Source organism: Centruroides vittatus, unplaced genomic scaffold, assembly GCF_030686945.1.
Source record: "Centruroides vittatus isolate TY-2023 unplaced genomic scaffold, ASM3068694v2 contig_3068, whole genome shotgun sequence".
Lineage (NCBI taxonomy): Eukaryota > Metazoa > Arthropoda > Arachnida > Scorpiones > Buthidae > Centruroides > Centruroides vittatus.
In genome coordinates, this window is record NW_027121971.1 from 579,931 (window position 1) to 599,089 (window position 19,159).

Sequence of the window (19,159 nt, forward strand, 5' to 3'; positions counted from 1 at the left end):
TAAGTTATCGTTATCTCGCGAAAAAACGTAACGTTACGCTTATTAATATTTTATATTATGTAACAAAACATTGTACGGTTTCGTATTAATCGATATAAATGGGACATACAGCAGATAAAATCGGTTATATTTATTTAAAATGAACTTGAAGCGATGCCAATATTTATTGGATTTTTAAGTTACTCTACCGCAGTTACTCGTGTCATTTTTTTATACACATTATTCACGAGTGATGCAATGGATTTGTATGTATACTTTCATGCCATTTCGGTTCATTTACTTGCACTGGGAGCGATGTAAAAAGTACAATCAGAGTGACGAAATATTAAGCGTAACGTGGAGGGATCCGACACCCACATCACCCCCATAAGTACGAACAATGAACACCCACTGTTTACTTGTGAAATTTAATACACGAACAATGGACTAAACACTTCAAAGTATAAATTTTTGCAGCGTGCATTCCATAATTTTAATTGTTTTTTAAATGTAATCCTCCCACCCTTTATCAACGTAACCCTTTAAGCAATACGGTGTTATAAATAACGTTTATAACAATACAGCTGTGTTTTCTACGTAACTTAGTGTTAATTTTATATAAGTAACAAATAAACTCGCTAGCTGTACATGTGTAACTAATCATGTGATGGAAATATTAATTGATAACACCTATTTTTAACACTAGCTAAATATAATATTTTTTGAAAATTTCTATATTTAGTATTGTAGAACAGAGGGAGCCACTTACTATTTATTTCGTCAGAGGGAGCCACTCACTTCAGCTGGTTTACATCATTCTAGTCATGTAAGTGCAGCAGTCGGGGGAAAGTGGATGATGGCTGTTGGTTGCTGGGCTTGCTTCGACTGCACTGTCAAGTTCTGGTGTAATATACAACTGCGCTAGTGTCCTGGAACAGCTGTAATTGAACAACATGAGATTGAGTGTGATACACGTGGTTTGTGTGAGATCTATGATGAAACTACTGAGACAGACGCCGTTTGTGTTACTTATGCTAACGGTAAGCTCGTTAATATTTGTAACGTTACTGGAACTTGCGGTTAGTCATATCAAAAAGAAAAGTGGCTTTAAAAAAGTCAACGAAGAGATTGATTCGAGCGGGGAGAGTAAAGACAAATCACAGAAATTAGAATCGTTACGTTTAGAAGCAGTCTACGATCAGACAGCTCTGACGGTTGATGCCAACATTCATTTTTTTAGGAATTATATCAACGTAGCCCGTATCAGGCAACTATTGAGGATAATGAGTGATAGTAGGCAATGGTCTAACGGGACTGAAGAGGAAAATGGTGACGGTCGGGTTGTAAATTCCCTGAAACCATGCCCGGAAATTCCACCCGGTTTAGGTGAGATAATTTTAATTATACCTAATTATTATATACAATACCTGTAGTTTATTCCGTGTGAATAATGCAGATTAAATGTTCTGCTTTTATCAATTATTTTTTTACGTGTAACGGCTTGTTTTGTACGTGTTACCAGTATAAAATATTCCAAAAAAATTTATTAATGACTCTCCTTTTTAGTGTATGATGCTGCATAACGTCCACGCCACGTTAATTTCGTTTACTGTATTTATCATTCTTTACCTTTTTACTAGCACGAAATTGCCTTAAAGTTCGTTTGATTTTCGAATTTACCGATCGATATCGAATTACACCAAAGGTTTTATTAATATTAACGGTAATTTACGTTTGTTTACAGTTATTTATTCATCTGATTTACGGTTATTTTTACTGTTAAGTGCTAAAATTTCGGATAACCTTCTGACATTATTCTTGTAAAATTGCGGCGTTTATCTGTATTAATTTTATTAGTAACAGAATGCAGTTAGATTAATAATCTGTAATATGTTCTAATTGTTAAAATAAAATACTAATTTCAACAACTAATTACGTTAATATTACGTAGGAAGAAGGAAGTAGTAATGTAGTGAAGAGGGAGTGATTTAATGTCATAGTACATCCGCAAAGATATTTAACAATTATAAACAATTGTTTAGTATAATGTTTCTGTCGTCTATTATATCAAAATTGTTTGTTTTTATAATAAGTTATATATAATACAGTAAAACCTGTTTAAAACGGAACCTTAATAAAACGAAAACCTGTCTAAACGGGGGAAAAATTCTTCGAAAGGTAACGATTTTCTGTGTTAAAAAACAACCTGTACAAAACGGAACCGTGCGAGTCCGGTTTACACAGGTTTTACTGTATAATATACTCATACCGTTATTTCTACTTACAAATCAGTGTACATTCGTAGTTTATTTGTTTCCTATTGAATGTATGGTCACGGGTACGTATGAATTATCGACTGGTGGAAAATGGAAATGAATATTTAATGCCATTTTCTCTTTGCGATGAGTAAAAATTCTTGTTTTAATGACAGCTAAAATGCACAGAAATTCCTGAAAAAGAAAAAAAATTTCAAATAATACATCTAACTACTGTTTTTTAAGCTCAAATTTTTAGAAAAAAAAATATATATGATTCATAAGCGGAATGAATTATTCATATCAGTGAGGTGTGAAATGAGTTGTTACTAAAGCCATTTATTAGATTTAGAAAAAAATAAATTTAATTTTAATAGGTGTAATTTAAATAAAAACGCAGCTGGAGTTTTATAAAATTAGCGAAAAATACGATTAAATCTTAAGTTAGTATCTAATAAACAAGGGAGCTTTAGAGCAGACTTTCGGGCCAACCTGTATGTTATGTTTATAGATTACTCAGAATTTTTATTTTTTGTTTTTTTTTTAATACAGAATAGACTCAATTTTAAAAACAAACCGATCAGATTACATCAAAACATTCCAGATAAGTCCCAGCCTTGCATCCTTTCTAACTGTGTTTTCACGTTTTGCATCCCCCAACCTTTCTTAGAATGAGTCAAGCAAGATCTGCGAGTGAATTTAGAAAAAAAAGGGGTAACATTATATTCAAAATACTTTAATTTTTTGAAGAAAACAGGAACAGCCACTTACAGAATTTCAACTCGATCGATTTTCCGTTATCTTCCGTTACAGAGTATAAAAATTTGAAAACTTGCGTCATAAAGTTATTGACCAATCAGATCAAGGCTTTAAATTATAATTTAAAGCTTTCGAAAGGTGGACTCCTTTTTATTTTCTACGATAAGAAATAATTTCATATATAAAAAAAAGTGTACATACGACTCTCCAACGTATACATAAATGCCAAGTCGATTAGACCTTTGCTGAGTGATTTTTCCTTCAACTGGTTAGTCACGTGTCCTTTATAAAAGAAAATTGCTTTTCAGATAGGAGAATATGTTTATTCTGTGTAGCTTTATTTATTAGTAACAAGAAAAAAAAATAATTAAAAGATGCTATCGGGAATGAAAAATCATTTTATGATGGATATAAAGAACTAATGCATTAAACATTAAACAGAAAATAAATACATACACCTGTTGAAGTGACGTAAAAAGCGTTATAAAATATTTATATACAACAATAATAATAACGAGAAAAATTTATATATAAAATGGGCAGTATATAAAGTCGCCCAGAAGTCAGCCATTTTGGAATTAATTGTAATTAGCTCAATTGTATTTTATCAGTTTTATGAGCCCTAAACTCACGTTTAATGTGTTTTGTAAGCCAGAATGCAGTTAACTGACTTATGAGGCAGCCTTTTTATATTCTTAAACAAGTGCTGTTTAAATACAGCAGTGACATTTTTAATTATTTACGACTTTATTAATTTATGGCTGCTGAAATTCTGCATATTTTTATCTAAATTTATTATTATTATTATGTTGGGTTAAGTGAGATATACTCGGTTAACACCGGTGGCTGTGTACTATGCCGGACCAAAGTCAAGGCATAGTAACCAAAACAGAAATTAAAGAAGTGTATCAGTGTGTGTGTCTGTATTCAGGAATTTTCTCACAATATGACATGTATTCAATATAGTGGCCTTCTGTAGTGTGATGTATGTGTTTCTACTCAATTGTAATGTGCCCAGGCTTTTGTGTAGTGTGTGTGGTATGACACCTGTAGAGGAGAGAACAACAGGTACAATAAGCACCCTATCCATCCTCCACAGATGCCTTATTTCCTGGGCAAGTTCTGTGTACTTGCTAATTTTTTCAGTGCATGCGTTTTGTATATTGTGAGTGTTTTGGAATGGATATGTCTATAATGTATGTGATTTTATTGTGTTTGTCAATGAGTGTGATGTCTGGTCTGTTGTGGTAAATTGTTTTATCTGTGATTATGGCTCTGTCGTAGTACATTTTGTGCGTGTTGTTTTCCAATACTGTCTGTGGAATGTATTTGTAATATGGTTTGTGGATGTCTACTAATTTGTGTTTCTTTGCAAGCTCTTGGTGTATTATATTTGCTACTTGATTATGTCTGTGTAAATAATCTGTCTGTGCCAAGAGCTTGCAACCAGAGGTGATGTGTTGTATAGTTTCTGGCATGATGTGACATTTTCTGCATGTGTCATTTGTGAGTGTTGTATCTTTGAGTATGTGTTTTCTGTAGTTTTTAGTATTTATGACCTGATCCTGTATGGCAATCATGAATCCTTCCGTCTCCCCAAAGAGGCATCCCCGAGCTAACCAGCTGTTTGACGCAGTTTTGTCAACAAAATCCTGGGCCAGATCATAAGGATGCCTGCCATAGAGTGCCTTTCAAGCCCACGATTGCTTTATTATTATTATTATTATTATTATTATTATCTTCCTTCACGATAAAAAGAACGAGGGAGGGAGGAAGAACGGAAGGGAATATTCGTGCAGGTAAATTGTATATTTACCTAAAATTATTATTGTTTACGAGTATTGTGTTACCAAAGTGAATGTACTCTTGTTCTTCGGTAGCGCCTAAAAGGGAACTTTAACGTTTTTATGATAGTCTCGCATGAAGAGAGAATATCGATTTTAGTTAAAAGGGATTGGTTATGAGTGTATTTAGTTTTAAAAAAGGTGCTTAAATACGGTGTTAGGATTATAATGCATCTTGTGACGTTTTCTTCATGTTTACAAGCGATTCAGAAGAGTTTTTTTTTTCCTTCTTTCGCTAATTTATCAAGACGAATTAAAGAAATAAAACGTAAATAAAGATTTAATATCCTGGAAATATTTGCTTAAAATTTAATTCAATTATGAAAATTATTCTATGCAATGTATGATATATTTGTTCCTTCGTCGAGTAGGTAGGGATGATAGTAAACATATATATTACTGTCATCTGTGGTTTAATTTATCACTCTACTTATTGGTTTCTTCTTATTTAAATTCGTTTTTAATATAATTTTGTAATAAATTAGCTTCCATAATTGAATCTTTTATATGTATTTGATATTATAATGGCTCCAATTTCGATATATATATATATATATATATATATATATGCATATTAAATTGCATAACCAATATAAAAACTAGGCGAAAGGAAGGCTAAATACGGATACTAATTCTATAGTAAGAAAGTAAAGATAAGGATGATTCTAAATTTAGCATCGCCCTTCAATTCAAGCCTATCCTTGGACCCTATTTCTATTTATCTGCAACATTCTCAGTATTGATCGATGCTTCCTACGCCAAACAGTAATTCTGTAGTGGAAGAAAGATGCATTTTGCTAAGTTTAGACAGAAACGTACTCGAGAGATTGCAGAGATGATGATTTATTTCTCCAGTAAAATTTGTTTAAAATGTAGAGAAATGGTCCCTCGCAATTAACTTTATCAATTTGACAATTCGTTTAGCCTTTCTTAAAGTTTTAAAGCAGATTTAATTTAGTACGAGTTGGCTCACTAATTGATTTAAATCTGATCAGATTACAGTAAATTGTGTCGGTTTTAACCGGTTACTCGCTTACATTTGCTCGCATTTTCCTTAAATTCACTCAAATTTTTATTTGGTTAAGTCTTCAATTGCTGCACTCGTTTCAATTGTATCGATTGTAATCAATTGGTTGCACAGATTTGCTTAATCTTATTCTAATCAAATGAAAATTTAAGTGTTTAAACGGGGCCTCGGAAAATCTATTAGTGGGCGCCAAATATTTACAATAGAATTTCTTTTGAATCAAATATTCTTAGAAGTTTGAAAGGAGACCCTTCTGAGAGTGGAACCTCCAAAAACATACATTGATCCTGTGATTATAGAACCATCAGATATTTATGTCATGGAAGAGTTAATTCATTTATATTTTCATTTGAATTAAAAAGAATTAAGCAAATAGCCTAATTATATGTTGGTTGAGTTGGTTATTTGCTTAAATTTGTGTTTTAGATAAAATTTTAACATGAAATACGTGAAATTTCACATACTTCAGGCTAAAATTGCTTAAAATTCTACTTTTTTTATGATCAAAAATCGAATTTAACATAGACCTTAATGCTAATGGCCCATGCTAATTTCGATTTTAATATTAATCAAAAATTAGTTAATTAATGAAAACAAACCTTGTTTTATATGTAACATTTTCTTTTATTGATGAAAATAAACTTCATTTATCAAACTAAGCAGACGATCAAACATGTCAAAAACACGTCTTCTGACGTCATTCATTTACTTAATTATTATTATTATTTCTTAAAATATTATTTTTTCAAAATTCAGATTATAAAATAATTATTTTTACGAGCACTAAAATAATAATAATAGTAATAAAACTAAAGTGAGTTTTAAATAATTTTTTCAATTTTCTTACCAAATTAAATTCATTTTAAAAATTACGATCGTGACGTCATCGACGGATCGTCTGCTTTTGCAATTATTTTAAAATGTATTTTTTATATTTTCAATGTTTATATAACTGTATTAATACTGTTAATAATTACAATTTTATTAATGAATAAATATATTATAGTAATGTCGTAATTTTTGATGTGATTTAGAAATATTAAATGATGAATTAGAACGACGTCATTCAGTATAATAACGTTACTAATTTTTTTTTCTAAAGAGAGAATTGATGATTAATTTTCGTTTATGGGGCTTAAAAATTAATTAAAATACTCGTTTAATATTAGTACGTTTTAAATATGCATAAACGAAGCAATCGTACTATTCTAGTAACGTCTTAAAAGCACTTCCTTTAGATAACGTCTTTTATAATTCTAAGAAATGGAAATGCTGCATATTTCATTTAAAAGAAATTCTTTTTATTCTATTTACGAATTAGAAACAAAATATTTTAAATGTGGAATTCATCAAAATTTATTTATTTTCTAATTTAATTTCTGCAGTGATTATATATACAGTGGCGCCCCCTCAAATTTTTATCGAATTTAGATACTGAGAAAATAATTTATTTATGATTATTTTTTTTTTAAGTAAACCAATATTTTTTAATCACTTTGTAAACTTTAAAAATACGGTAAATCGAATAAATTTTTGGACTCCTAGGATGATTAAAGATCGTTCAGTTCTCGAAAGGATCTTGGGAAACACCCGATCGATTTTCCATTAAGCGGTTAGATGACGTCATTCTAACGTCACGAGGGAAGTTTTTTCTTCTGTTATCAACTGGCTATTATTTTAACAAAATTATATATAAATTGAGCAAATTTATAGTATTTAAACGGTAGGAAATGTATATAATTTTAATTAAGTTAATTTTTTTTCCTTTCACAGTTGGCAGGATGAAGATCGATTTGAAAAATGGTACATCGAAAGATTTGGAAACGATAAGAATAAATAATCCTGAAGTTAAGCTCGGCGGTGCTTATTCACCTAAAGACTGTAAATCTCGTTATCGAGTCGCTGTTATTATACCTTATCGCGACAGAATAGAACACTTATCTAGTTTATTATATTATTTACATCCGATTCTACAACGCCAACAACTTGAATATAAAATATATGTAGTGGAACAGGTGAGAAGAAGAAAAAATACAGAAAATAATACTCTTTCAATTTAATTCAATTTTATTCGTTCATATTAGGTTCGTTTGGGCCTCCATTTAACGACTATACGCCCCCAAGTGGTCGGAATACTTTTATTTCTTTATTTTTTTAAATGCATAATTTATCTAATTGATATTTAATTTTAATAATGCAGTTCTTTTTATATAAATAAATAAATAAATATATGTATACTATAGTACAGGTGAGAGGGAAAAACCGTTTTTGATGTCTATTTTTTCTTTTCTTCATGTTACATTCGATTAGGTTATATTGTAACGACTCTACGCCCCCAAGTGGTTGGTTTTCTTTTTATTATTTATTTTCTCAACGACAATTCGAAACGGGTATTTTTGGAGGAGTCATGTTTACTTTTTTATCTTTTTATTTAGAAAAAATAAACAAATCGGAATTTATGGATAAAGAAACACATTTAAGGATATTTATAAGTGGACTTGTGCGATAGACTGGCATACGCCCTCCCTGTTTTAAAATATAGAATACATCGCGGATTTTTGTCGCATAAAATATATAAATATACGAAGCGAAGATCGTGAAAGTTCTATTACTGCATAATTTAGTGTGTAAGCCGCGCTATATAAAGTTTTACAGCTAAGCGAACTTTCGAGTTGGGAAAAGTTTTATTGCGTGCTTTAAATTATGCAACGATTCAGTTAATTTAGATTATTTATTGAAGTTTAGAAAGTTCTTAAGTTTTTTGGGAATAATTTTAATATATTTAAATGGCATTTTTTTTTTAAATGTATCGAGAGTCATAAAATTCCTGTTTCGATTCTCAATTATCTAATTAAATTATGCTTCTACGAGAGATTAAAAGAATCGTTAATAAAAGTTCTTTCGCTAAATATATAATTTTTATTTTATTTTTTGGGTCTTTCCGTTCGTAATATTTGGAACGCGGTCACGTTTCTTTTATGATTGACCTGGTTTTTCTTTCTTGGCACGCACTTTAATGCAGTCCGACTCAAGTCCACTCGGACTGAACTTTTCTGTATTGCATATATATATATTTAATTTTTAATTTTCTGTTAATGGTAATTACAGAATGGCAATCAAACGTTTAACAAGGGTGTCCTAATGAATGCCGGCGTGAAAGAAGCTCTACGCGAATTCGATTATCATTGTTTTGTCTTCCATGATGTTGATATGTTGCCTGAAGATGATAGAAATATGTATAGCTGCCCACAGACACCCAGACACATGTCTGTGGCTGTAGACAAGTTTAATTATACGTGAGTTTGCCTTCATTAATTTTTCTATATTTTTAGACGAAATTTTTTGTTTTGTTGTATTTTTTTATTTTTTATTATAACACGAAAACTTAAAATTAAGTTAAAAGCAATTTCCTCCCCTCTCATTCGTTCCGCTTCCTGATAACCGCTTCTTATTTCCTTTCTGGAGAAAATGGCTTTTCGATAGTTACTCATTTTTTATATATATATATATTTTTTTTTTTAATAATGGGCTAAGTACTACATGACAAATTGAACGCTAACTGGATTTAAGCCATAAAGTCTATGATTGATACGCATCTTTCCCGCATTGTTCAGTACGGTACCTTTTGTGCACTGCTGGAAAGATGCTTCTACAGGAGCGGAACACTTACATAAAGTCTATTGTAGTTTAATTGATTTATATAGAAAATTTATAAAGTATATATCGTAAAGATTTTTTTTTAAAATGATTTTTTAATATTGATCATTGCAGACTTCCATATAGCTTATTAGTTGGTGGAGTTCTGGCTATTAATACCGATCATTTACTGCTCGTTAACGGTTACTCTAACCTGTATTGGGGTTGGGGCGGAGAAGACGACGACATGGCCTATCGGTGAGTGAATAACCCATATCAATATAAGCAAACACAATATTTAAATTGCTTCATATCAATATTTCCCAATCGATCAATTTTAATTATTTCAATTTTTTAAAATATACTTAATTAACACTAAACGATTAAATAATACCCAATTACCGTCGAGGATTTCGAAATTTTAAATACTAACCAATCAATGACGAGTATTTAAATAAATTTACTCGTTATTATTGGTCGATTCGTAATTGACGTTGGTATGTTTGTGATGCTGCCATCTGTTGAGAGAAAAAGTTGTTTGTTCGTATTTTACACATTATAATTTTAAATTTTCATTTTTATCGATTCAGATTAACGCACAATAAGTTAAATTTGATCCGGCCTGCAGATTTCATAGGGAGATATACCATGATTAAGCACAGCCATAGAACAGAATCGCCAAGTAATATAAGGTATGATATTGATTTTTTTAAAATTATTTTTTAAAATTATTTTATCGTGAATATTCTGTTGGAAATACCTTACGTGATATCTCCAGTGCTTATTAATAATTAATCATGTTTCGTGATTTTAATTTAAGGTATAACTGAATTCATCTGCTTGCTGTATGCGAAAAAATAAAATAAAATGCAGTGTTAGATATTCTGTAATATTTTATTATCCATATTAATGTTAAGGGTTCTCCTTATGTACTGTTAGAGAAAAATAATCACGAACATTAAACAAAACTAATTGTAAATAATAATTAATTATACATAAAAACAAATGAAGGTAAATTAAGTTAGTGGCATTGCCAGTAATGGTGCCATGTTTTCTTATTTTTAAGCCATTAAAAATTAAAGTAAATTCACTATAATAATTTTTTATTGATTTTTCTAATTTTTTCCTTTTTTTTATGGTAATGATAAAGATTATTTTTTGTTGTTGTTGTTGTAGTAGTAGTCACCAGATGGCGATGGGTTATTTTTTTAAAGTATTTTAATTATATTATGAAACCTTTTCTACAGATTATTTTTAAAGAAAAAATTTGTGTTTTCTACAGATATGCCTTATTAAAAATGGCGAAGAAACGTTCCAAGAAGGAAGGACTTAATTCTGTGAAGTACAGTCTGAATGCTGTAACACCTCTACCTCTTTACACTCATCTATTGATCGATATTGGAAGTTACCATGAATGGAAATATAGCGGAAATAAAAAGTTAATAGTAAATTTTTAAACAGAAAAGAATCTTATATGTATATTAATATAAATATATATATTTATTTATTTATTTTCAAAGTTTTTACCTTTGAAGTAAAAACATTAAGAACAACAACAAAAAAGAATCTTTCATAACCAGGTAATTTTCAATTTGATGTGAAGAAGAAAAGAATATTAATAAATTTTCCCAAAGTTTGGGTATAGTAAAATGTACTTACATCTTTGTAAATTTAAGATTTTCAAATTTTTAAGAAATGTTATTAAATATATTTCTCACAAATGTTGTATAGGCTTATTTTTAATTAAATTTATTATATTTTTCCTTAAGATACAGAAAAATTTCTATTTTAAAAAGGAAAATTTAAAGAAATTTAAAAGTTATTTAATTTAATGCCGATAGATGGCGACACACTTAAAAACTCACGTTTCTCGTCTTCGGTAGATGGCACTGCTAAAATTTAATCAGTTTCGTTGAGTTAATCGTATTTATGTCAGTTTTAATTATATTTAAAAGTGTAATTGATCTATATTAAATTTAATCGTAATCAAGGTCATTATAGCGCCATCTGGAATAAAAATACATTCGAAATGATTTAAAATACGAGATATTTCGCTTTTAAATTTGATTTTTAATTTCATTTTTTTTGATCAATAAAATTATTATTTTTTTTTCGGGAGTGTTGTTATTAATAATAATAATATGATAGATGATAATCTACTAGATAGAGGTAATATGAAGAGTGAAAGATCTCATTCGATTCTCTCGATATGATACATATCCGATAATATTCTCTCGATGGAAATATCACCAATAATATTCTTAAAAAAGAGATTTTCGATTCCGCTGCACGTCACTGATCTTAAACACGGGATCAACAGCAATAAACGACCGAAACGTGTAGGCTGTCTGGGATACTTCTGGCGTATGTAATCCCCTAATATGCATTGCGCTTGATCTTGTAGCATCTCCACCGGATGAACGTCACAAACTCCCACCGTTTCTAGTTACGAAAAGCACGAGTTTTAATAATAACTTAATGAGTAATTATATAAAAAATCTGTGTGTGTGTGTTTGTTTTTTTTTACCTGGTCTGAAGAGTACCACGGCTTTCAAACAACAGCATTCTGTACAGTCTGGTGATAGCTGTCGGAATCTTCTCAGCACTTCCTGAATGTAGTGACGATCCATGGGATGATTATCTTTACTCTCTTGGCTGCTCTTGGAGGTGGGTAACGTATTCAATAAATCAAGTGTCACCGAACACTGTGCCATGTTTAAAAGGAATAAATCTTTCCAACATTCTTCCAGTAGTGTCACCTATACGAGCGGAAGATAATCGTATCGTTAATTTAATTTTTCATCTATGAGATTTAGTTGAATAGTGTTACTACCGTATCATCATCATCATCACCGAATAAATGGTTTATTATTTATGTAATTAGTTCCTTTCACTTTTTAAAAAAGAAGGTTTGTCTGATTGGTTTAAACATTTTTCAAATTAAAAAAAACGTAATTGGATTGGTAAATCAAATCTTTCGAGTAACGCCCCCTAAACGATTTCGAATGCGAAGTAATTTGCATATAAAATTATCTTATAACAGATTAATAACAGGAAATTACCTGATCACACTTGGATAATGTTTGAAAGGTAGGCAGACATTTGACCCAACGCACTACCATAAAAAGTAATCGCGCAGTAATTTCTTGTAACGATTCCCAATGGCCAACTCCCGCCGACAAAGCCACGCCTCCGGTGATAACAGTCCTCCAATCGGAGATGTTAGGATATCCGTCTCTTCCTACGTACGGCGGAGTCAGCAAGGACGGACAGATGATTGGTGATGTATGAAAATTGACACGCCTACCGGAGTTCCACATGCTTTCTTGCGATTTTTCTGCATTGAGTAACATCTGCAAAAGACTCGGTGACGTGGAGGATAACTCCTTGTAGATGACGTCAGAATTGGTAGCCGGGTTCGAGGGGGCGGTGGTTTCTTTGTTGAGAGCGAAGTGAAACGGGGTGACGAGTGTCGGTTTGTTTATCTCGTTCGGATCTTTCATCTTGGGCTTCCTCGGCCCACGTTCGTGTTGCACGGCTACAAAATAAAGGAAGTAAATTGCGCGAATTAAATGATCGTACATGTAATTTTTCCTAGTTGCTTGCTTAGATTATTGCATACCTTCCTTGTTCATGGAAGCTTCGAAACATTTCTTGAGTCTGCACGATCTGCATTGGTTACGATGAGTTTTATCAACTGGGCACTTGCCCTTTAATTCTCCTTGAGCTTTACAAGTGTACACACGATTTCTATGGATGCTTCTCTTGAAAAAACCCGAACAGCCTAAATTAATAATTATATAGATAATTTCTTTAATTGTTTATTTAATTAAGTATTAGGAAATTTTAAGCTTTAATAAATAATAATGCAATAAAAATTGACATTTTAAAAAAATCTCAAATATAAATAAAAATACACGATTAAATTGCATTATTACCTCGAAAACGATTTAATTTTTTAAACGTAATTAAGTTAAGAAAATGACATTTAATTACAATTTAAAATTCCATCCATTTCTGTAATATACGGCATTAAAAGAAACTGATTACATTTTTATAAAAATGCATTTCTTTTTCTTTTTACTCAAAAAATGTAATCAGTTTCTTAACAATGGAAGAAAAAATATTAATTAATTTCATTGTATTTTCTGAGGAATGACATGCTACGAGGGAAAGCGCACGTCCCGCATTAAGGGGCTTTAATTAAAATTGCATTTAATTAAAATTAATTCGACTTTTTCTTTACAATTAACGCAGATTTGCATAATTGATCTACAGTGGAGTTAGTTTCAATGTTGCATACTTAATTCATAAACAATTTAATAAATATATAAAGTGTTGGGTTAAGACGTGTGCAGACTTATTAACTTCACTTCTCCGCATTTTAATTTAATGCAAATTACCATAAAATGCTAATTTAAGACCAGTGTTTTGCATTCGTTTTTGTATGCGACGTAAGAAAAGTTGATGTAAAAACCGTGTTTTAAGCATTTTAAGCATTAAAAAATACATTTAAATGATTAATTTTGCCTTAGAATTAACTTAAATCTTACATTTTTATCAATTTAGCTTCATCTACGGATGATTGATGACGTTCCTCTTTGCTTCTCTGCTTGAAGAGTGATGAGTATCATCACTTAACGGCAGTTGTATATATTTCGATTATTTATCAGATAAACTGTATAATTTGCATAATTTAATAATTAACCAATCAAACACTACGTTTTATACCACGTAACACATATATTTTGCCCATTTTTATGCCTTAGGACCTTCAAAAAGCATGGTATATGTATTTTGAACTTATCAGCAAGTAGATCGCGAACTCCAGCAGATCCATAAAAGCAACGCTAAAACGGGGTTATACAATTAACTTTTTTATTTTTATTTTTATAAATTAGCGTTAGAAAGTGCACTACATCGCAAACTCGCGGGGCGATGCGATACGACGAAGTCGCGATATAGCGTTAAAATCGTTAAATAGAGGTTCTACATGATAAGTCTCTTCTAAATTCGTTATTCGCATCAAAAATGATTAAATAGAGGACCTATATATCGATTGAATTCGTTATACTGAAATGGAAGGATGCGTTGTTTCAAAGTTTATCATCATCTATAAACCCTATATTCGCTATATAGAGGTATATTACAGTCTATATAAATTAGTTTTGGTATATAAAGTACATTATGAGTTATAAGAAATTCACTACAAAGAGGTTTAGTAAGCTTATAGCCTGATGGAGTTGGATTCGTTATAAAGAGGTTTATTATAGCTATAGGAATTAAATAACATTGTGATTAATAAAACTCAAAATTCTGTATAACGTACACCGCAATACTCTTCAATATAACGCATTCAATTTTCTACATGCTATAATAAACTTCTATATAACGAATTTAATTTCTGTAGATCGTAATGTACAGTACTTCAGTATAACGATTTTAACACGTGTAAGCTATAATAAAATTCGTTACTACGAATACAACTAGTGTATATTATAATTCACTTCTATATAAAAAATTAAACCTTCATTATAAAGAGGTATTTAAGATTCATTATAAGATTCATTAAATATTCATTATAAAGAGGTATTTTATGAACTACAGATATTAAATTCGTTATATAGAAGTGCATAACTTAAATTCGTTACGCAAGAATACGTTATAATCTATACGAGTTATATTCGTTATATAGAGGTTTAATAGAAGCTATATCATTTGAATTCGTTATATTACGTTGTAAATAAGTTAAATTCATTACATAGAGGTTTATTATAGGATACAGAAACTGAATTCGTTATATACAACTATATTACAATTTAAATAGCTTAAATTCGTTATATAGAAGTTCTGAATGCTATACAGAGGTTTGTAATAGACTTATAACTTAATTTATTATATAGAAAAACCATTAAAGTGTATAGAAATTTAATTATTTTACGCAGAAGCTTGCTATAATTTACAGAAGTTTGCTCATTCGTTATATAGAGGTTTTATTAATTAACATATTCGCGCTTGAATGTTTAACACTTCATTTACATTTACTTAATTCGAATTTTGTTAAGACAATCATTAAAAAGGGGAAATGAATTTCTCATAAGTGTAGCGCCTTAGAATACGTTGCGTTATATTGAGGGACAATATAGTGTAAGCGGGATTTGTAATTAAATTAAGTTGGAGTCATTATTAAGCAGCTAAGCTGATTCTTGCTTCTGTAAAACGCTTCTTGTCTCTCATAAAGCGTATTTTAGCCTCGATAAAGCGTTATTTGAACCTCGTAAAGTCTCTCTCGACCCCTATAAAGCGCTCCTGAGCTCTTATTGATATCTATAACACTTCTCGATCATCATAAACGGCTTCTTGATTCTCATATAGTATTTCTTGGCCTCTATAAAGCGTCTCTCGAACCTCATAAGACTATTCTTGACTTCAATAAAGCGTTTTTTGTTCCTCGTAAAGCGTGCTTAACCTCTGTAAAGCGTTTCTCGATCGTTGTCTCTTATTATCATAGGACGCTTCTTGACCTCTATAAATCTGTTTTCGATCCTCATTTAGCTCTTTTTATCCTCTATAAAGCGCTACTTGACTTTCATAAAACTATTCTTGCTTCCTATAGACAGTGTGACCCTCATAAAGGCGTTTTTTTGACCTCTACAAAGCGTTTATCGCCTCCCACAAAGCATTTACAGCGGTATCAAATGCGTGCAAATTCGCATAAAATTCGCGAAATTTCGCGAGTATTCTGCATCAGAATAGTGCCCTGAGATATTGTTGATTAGTTTCAGGCCCAACACGTGATCAAAAAGGCTAAAAAAAGGCCTTTTAGTGAGGTTTTACGAGCACGTAATTTCGTACAGGCGGTGTACTTTAAGGTATCTAACACACGATACCCTGTAGGCCTACATAATTAATGGCTTGCTACTAGGCCTGCACAGGTTGTCACTAGGCCTACGCAGGCTATTATCTAGCCTACTTTCATGTTTACAACCTTATTCAGGCAAATTATAGCCTGAATTAGCCTACCTTTAGAAGGATAAGATGGAGCAGGATGCTTACATTTACATATACAGCATCACTACAGAGCAAGAACAGTTTCTATATAATTAATTTACCCAGAAATCTATAATACGCTTCCCGACCTCTGTATAGAGTTATTTAACCTCTATATAGCGTCTATTTATCAATTATACAAGTCTGAGCTTAAAGTAGATAGAGGGATTGGATGCTTCTCACGATGTTAGAAGATGCGGATTTGAAGCATAAATTAAGCACCTCACATCAATTTAATTGCATTAAATAGTTAATTTACTTAAATTTAAACATAATTTAATGCATAATAAGCATTAATTAAGCATATTTATGCGTTTAAATCCTTTAAATTGATTCGGATGTAAGCACGCCTACGATTCTCCTGAGTGTGGAAATTGGGATGTGGAAACGAATATGAGCATCTAACTGTGAATTATTGCGTTAAAAACACGTAAAATCATTCAAATTTGAACATTTAATGTGTTAAAAACCCATAAAATTGATAAAATGTCAACATCTAATGCGTTAAATGTGATTTATTCTCATGTGAATGTGTGATCCAAAGTATAAATCTAGCATCGCACGCTGGTGGAATGAGTTAGAAAGTAGCTTGTTTCTTTGAAAGAAATGTTAAATATCTAATTCATGTCTATGCAAATTAATAAAATATCAAGTTATTTACCATAATTTAAGGAATTTAAACCCATATTTACGATAGAAAATATATAATATAAGCCAGAAAAGTGGAATCGTGACATAGCTTGAGTATAATCGCATCCTAAGATAGCATGCATGAAAAATGTTAAAAATCTTGCATAGAAAGGGCAATAACTTATTTAAATCTATGTAAATTAGTAAAAATGTAGTTATTTATTATAATTTAATAAGTTTAGGACCTAATTTGAGGATAGAAAATGCGTAAAATAGGTAAAAAAAGTGAAATTACAGCCTGAACATAATCGCATCCTAAGGCTACACGAGTATGAAAAATGATAAATATCTTACAGATAAAGCTAAATATCTAGTTTAAACTTATGAAAATTAGTAAAAAACTAGTTAATTATTGAAATTTTGGTAGTTTCGACCCTTAGAAGAGAGTAGAGAACCTATAAAACAGGTTAGAAAAGATGAACAATAACATGCACATAATCGCATCTTAATGCTACATAACTAAGAAAAATACTAAATAACTTACAGGCAAAGCTAGCTATCTGGATTACACTTACGTAAATTAGAAAGAGACAGGTTAATTTTTAAAATTTAGAAGGTTTCGGGCCGTAGAAAAGAGAGTAAACTCATAAAACAGGTTAGAAAAGAGGAGCCACAACAAGCACATAATCGCAAATGCTACACGACTAAGAAAAAAGCCAAATAACTTACAGAGAAAGCTAAATATCCGAATTATATTCATTTAAATCAGTGAAAAACAAAATAAGTATTAAAATTTAAGAGGTTTAGAGCCATAGAAGAGGGTGAAAACCTCACAAAATAGGTTAGTAAAGAGGAACCATAATATGCTCATAAACGGATCTTATTGTTACACGACTAAGAAAAATGTTAAATATTTTACAGATAAAGCTAAGTATAAACTTTATACTTATGTAAATTAGCAAAAGACAGGTTATTTATTAAAATTTAAACGGTTTCGAGCCGTAGAAGAGAGTAGAAAGCTCGTAAAACAGGTTAGAAATGAGGAACAACAACATGCACATAATCGCATCCTAAGGCTATACAACCAAGAGAAAAGCTAAATATCTAGTTTAAATTGATGTAAATTAGCAAAAGACAGGTTATTTATTAAAATTTAAACGGTTTCGAGCCGTAGAAGAGGTTAGAAAACAGACAAAACAGGTATATAAAACCGTAAAACTCACCGTCACAACTGTAAATTCCGTAATGTTTGCCAGAGCTTCTATCACCGCAGACTCTACAAGGTATATCAAGTAACCTATCACCTGTAAAAAGATAAAAAAGGGATAAAATTCTATTATCGTTAGAGGATAATATCACTCTAGAATTAATTCAAACATTTAAAATTGCCATTTAGATAAAGTCTAGAAATCATTAGACACGCGAACGTACTCAAATTCAATGGGACATTAGCGTGTGGATAACAAAAGAGTAGTCCTTTTCTAACTAAATTATCGATTAAAGACCCCATATAATATGTTGAAACTTACGTTTTTCCATTAATTCTTATGGTAAATGCGTTGTGGGATGCGAGAAACAGATAAGATAGATAGAATTTGTGTTTTTTTTAAATAGTTTTTTTAAGGCTGGATCAGCATCTTCTCCATGATGATGACTTACCTGGATGTTGTAAACTCCAACGAACAAGTGGATGAAGGGGGAGACTTGTTCGACTTTTATGCTCAGGTAGGAATTAAATAGTTTGGGAACGTTGGCAGATGTCGACGGGCTCATGCGCAGTCGAGGAAGAGGATGCACGTGACGGATCGGATCCGGAGAGGAGAGAGAAGGAGCACGGAGATGAGGATGCTTTACTTTCTCTTATGGGGATTATCTTACGTGAAATTGTTTTCGCTTTTAAAAAGTTAAAAAATTAAGACGGATTCGCTTCCAAATTGTCTGCTAATGCCGGAAATTTCGTTCAGATTTGTCTGTTCGTT

At 31.0% G+C, this 19,159-nt stretch overlaps 2 protein-coding genes across 2 annotated transcripts; one reads left to right on the plus strand and one right to left on the minus strand.

Annotated features, from left to right (window-relative positions):
- Nucleotides 1–716: 716 nt before the first annotated feature.
- LOC136972979 (beta-1,4-N-acetylgalactosaminyltransferase bre-4-like) lies at nt 717–11,221 on the plus strand. The gene is made up of 6 exons (XM_067267658.1): nt 717–1,365; nt 7,638–7,879; nt 8,973–9,160; nt 9,636–9,758; nt 10,091–10,192; nt 10,783–11,221. Exons 1-6 carry the CDS (start codon nt 933–935, stop codon nt 10,955–10,957), a joined length of 1,263 nt encoding a protein of 420 aa, XP_067123759.1. The 5' UTR covers nt 717–932; the 3' UTR covers nt 10,958–11,221.
- Nucleotides 11,222–11,631: 410 nt separating this feature from the next.
- Nucleotides 11,632–18,777, minus strand: LOC136972990 (nuclear receptor subfamily 2 group E member 1-like). Its single transcript, XM_067267670.1, has 6 exons — nt 18,710–18,777; nt 18,404–18,484; nt 13,123–13,284; nt 12,563–13,038; nt 12,028–12,259; nt 11,632–11,942 (listed from the first exon to the last, which is right to left on the minus strand). Exons 1-6 carry the CDS (start codon nt 18,717–18,719, stop codon nt 11,692–11,694), a joined length of 1,212 nt encoding a protein of 403 aa, XP_067123771.1. The 5' UTR covers nt 18,720–18,777; the 3' UTR covers nt 11,632–11,691.
- Between the last annotated feature and the right edge of the window lie 382 nt (nt 18,778–19,159).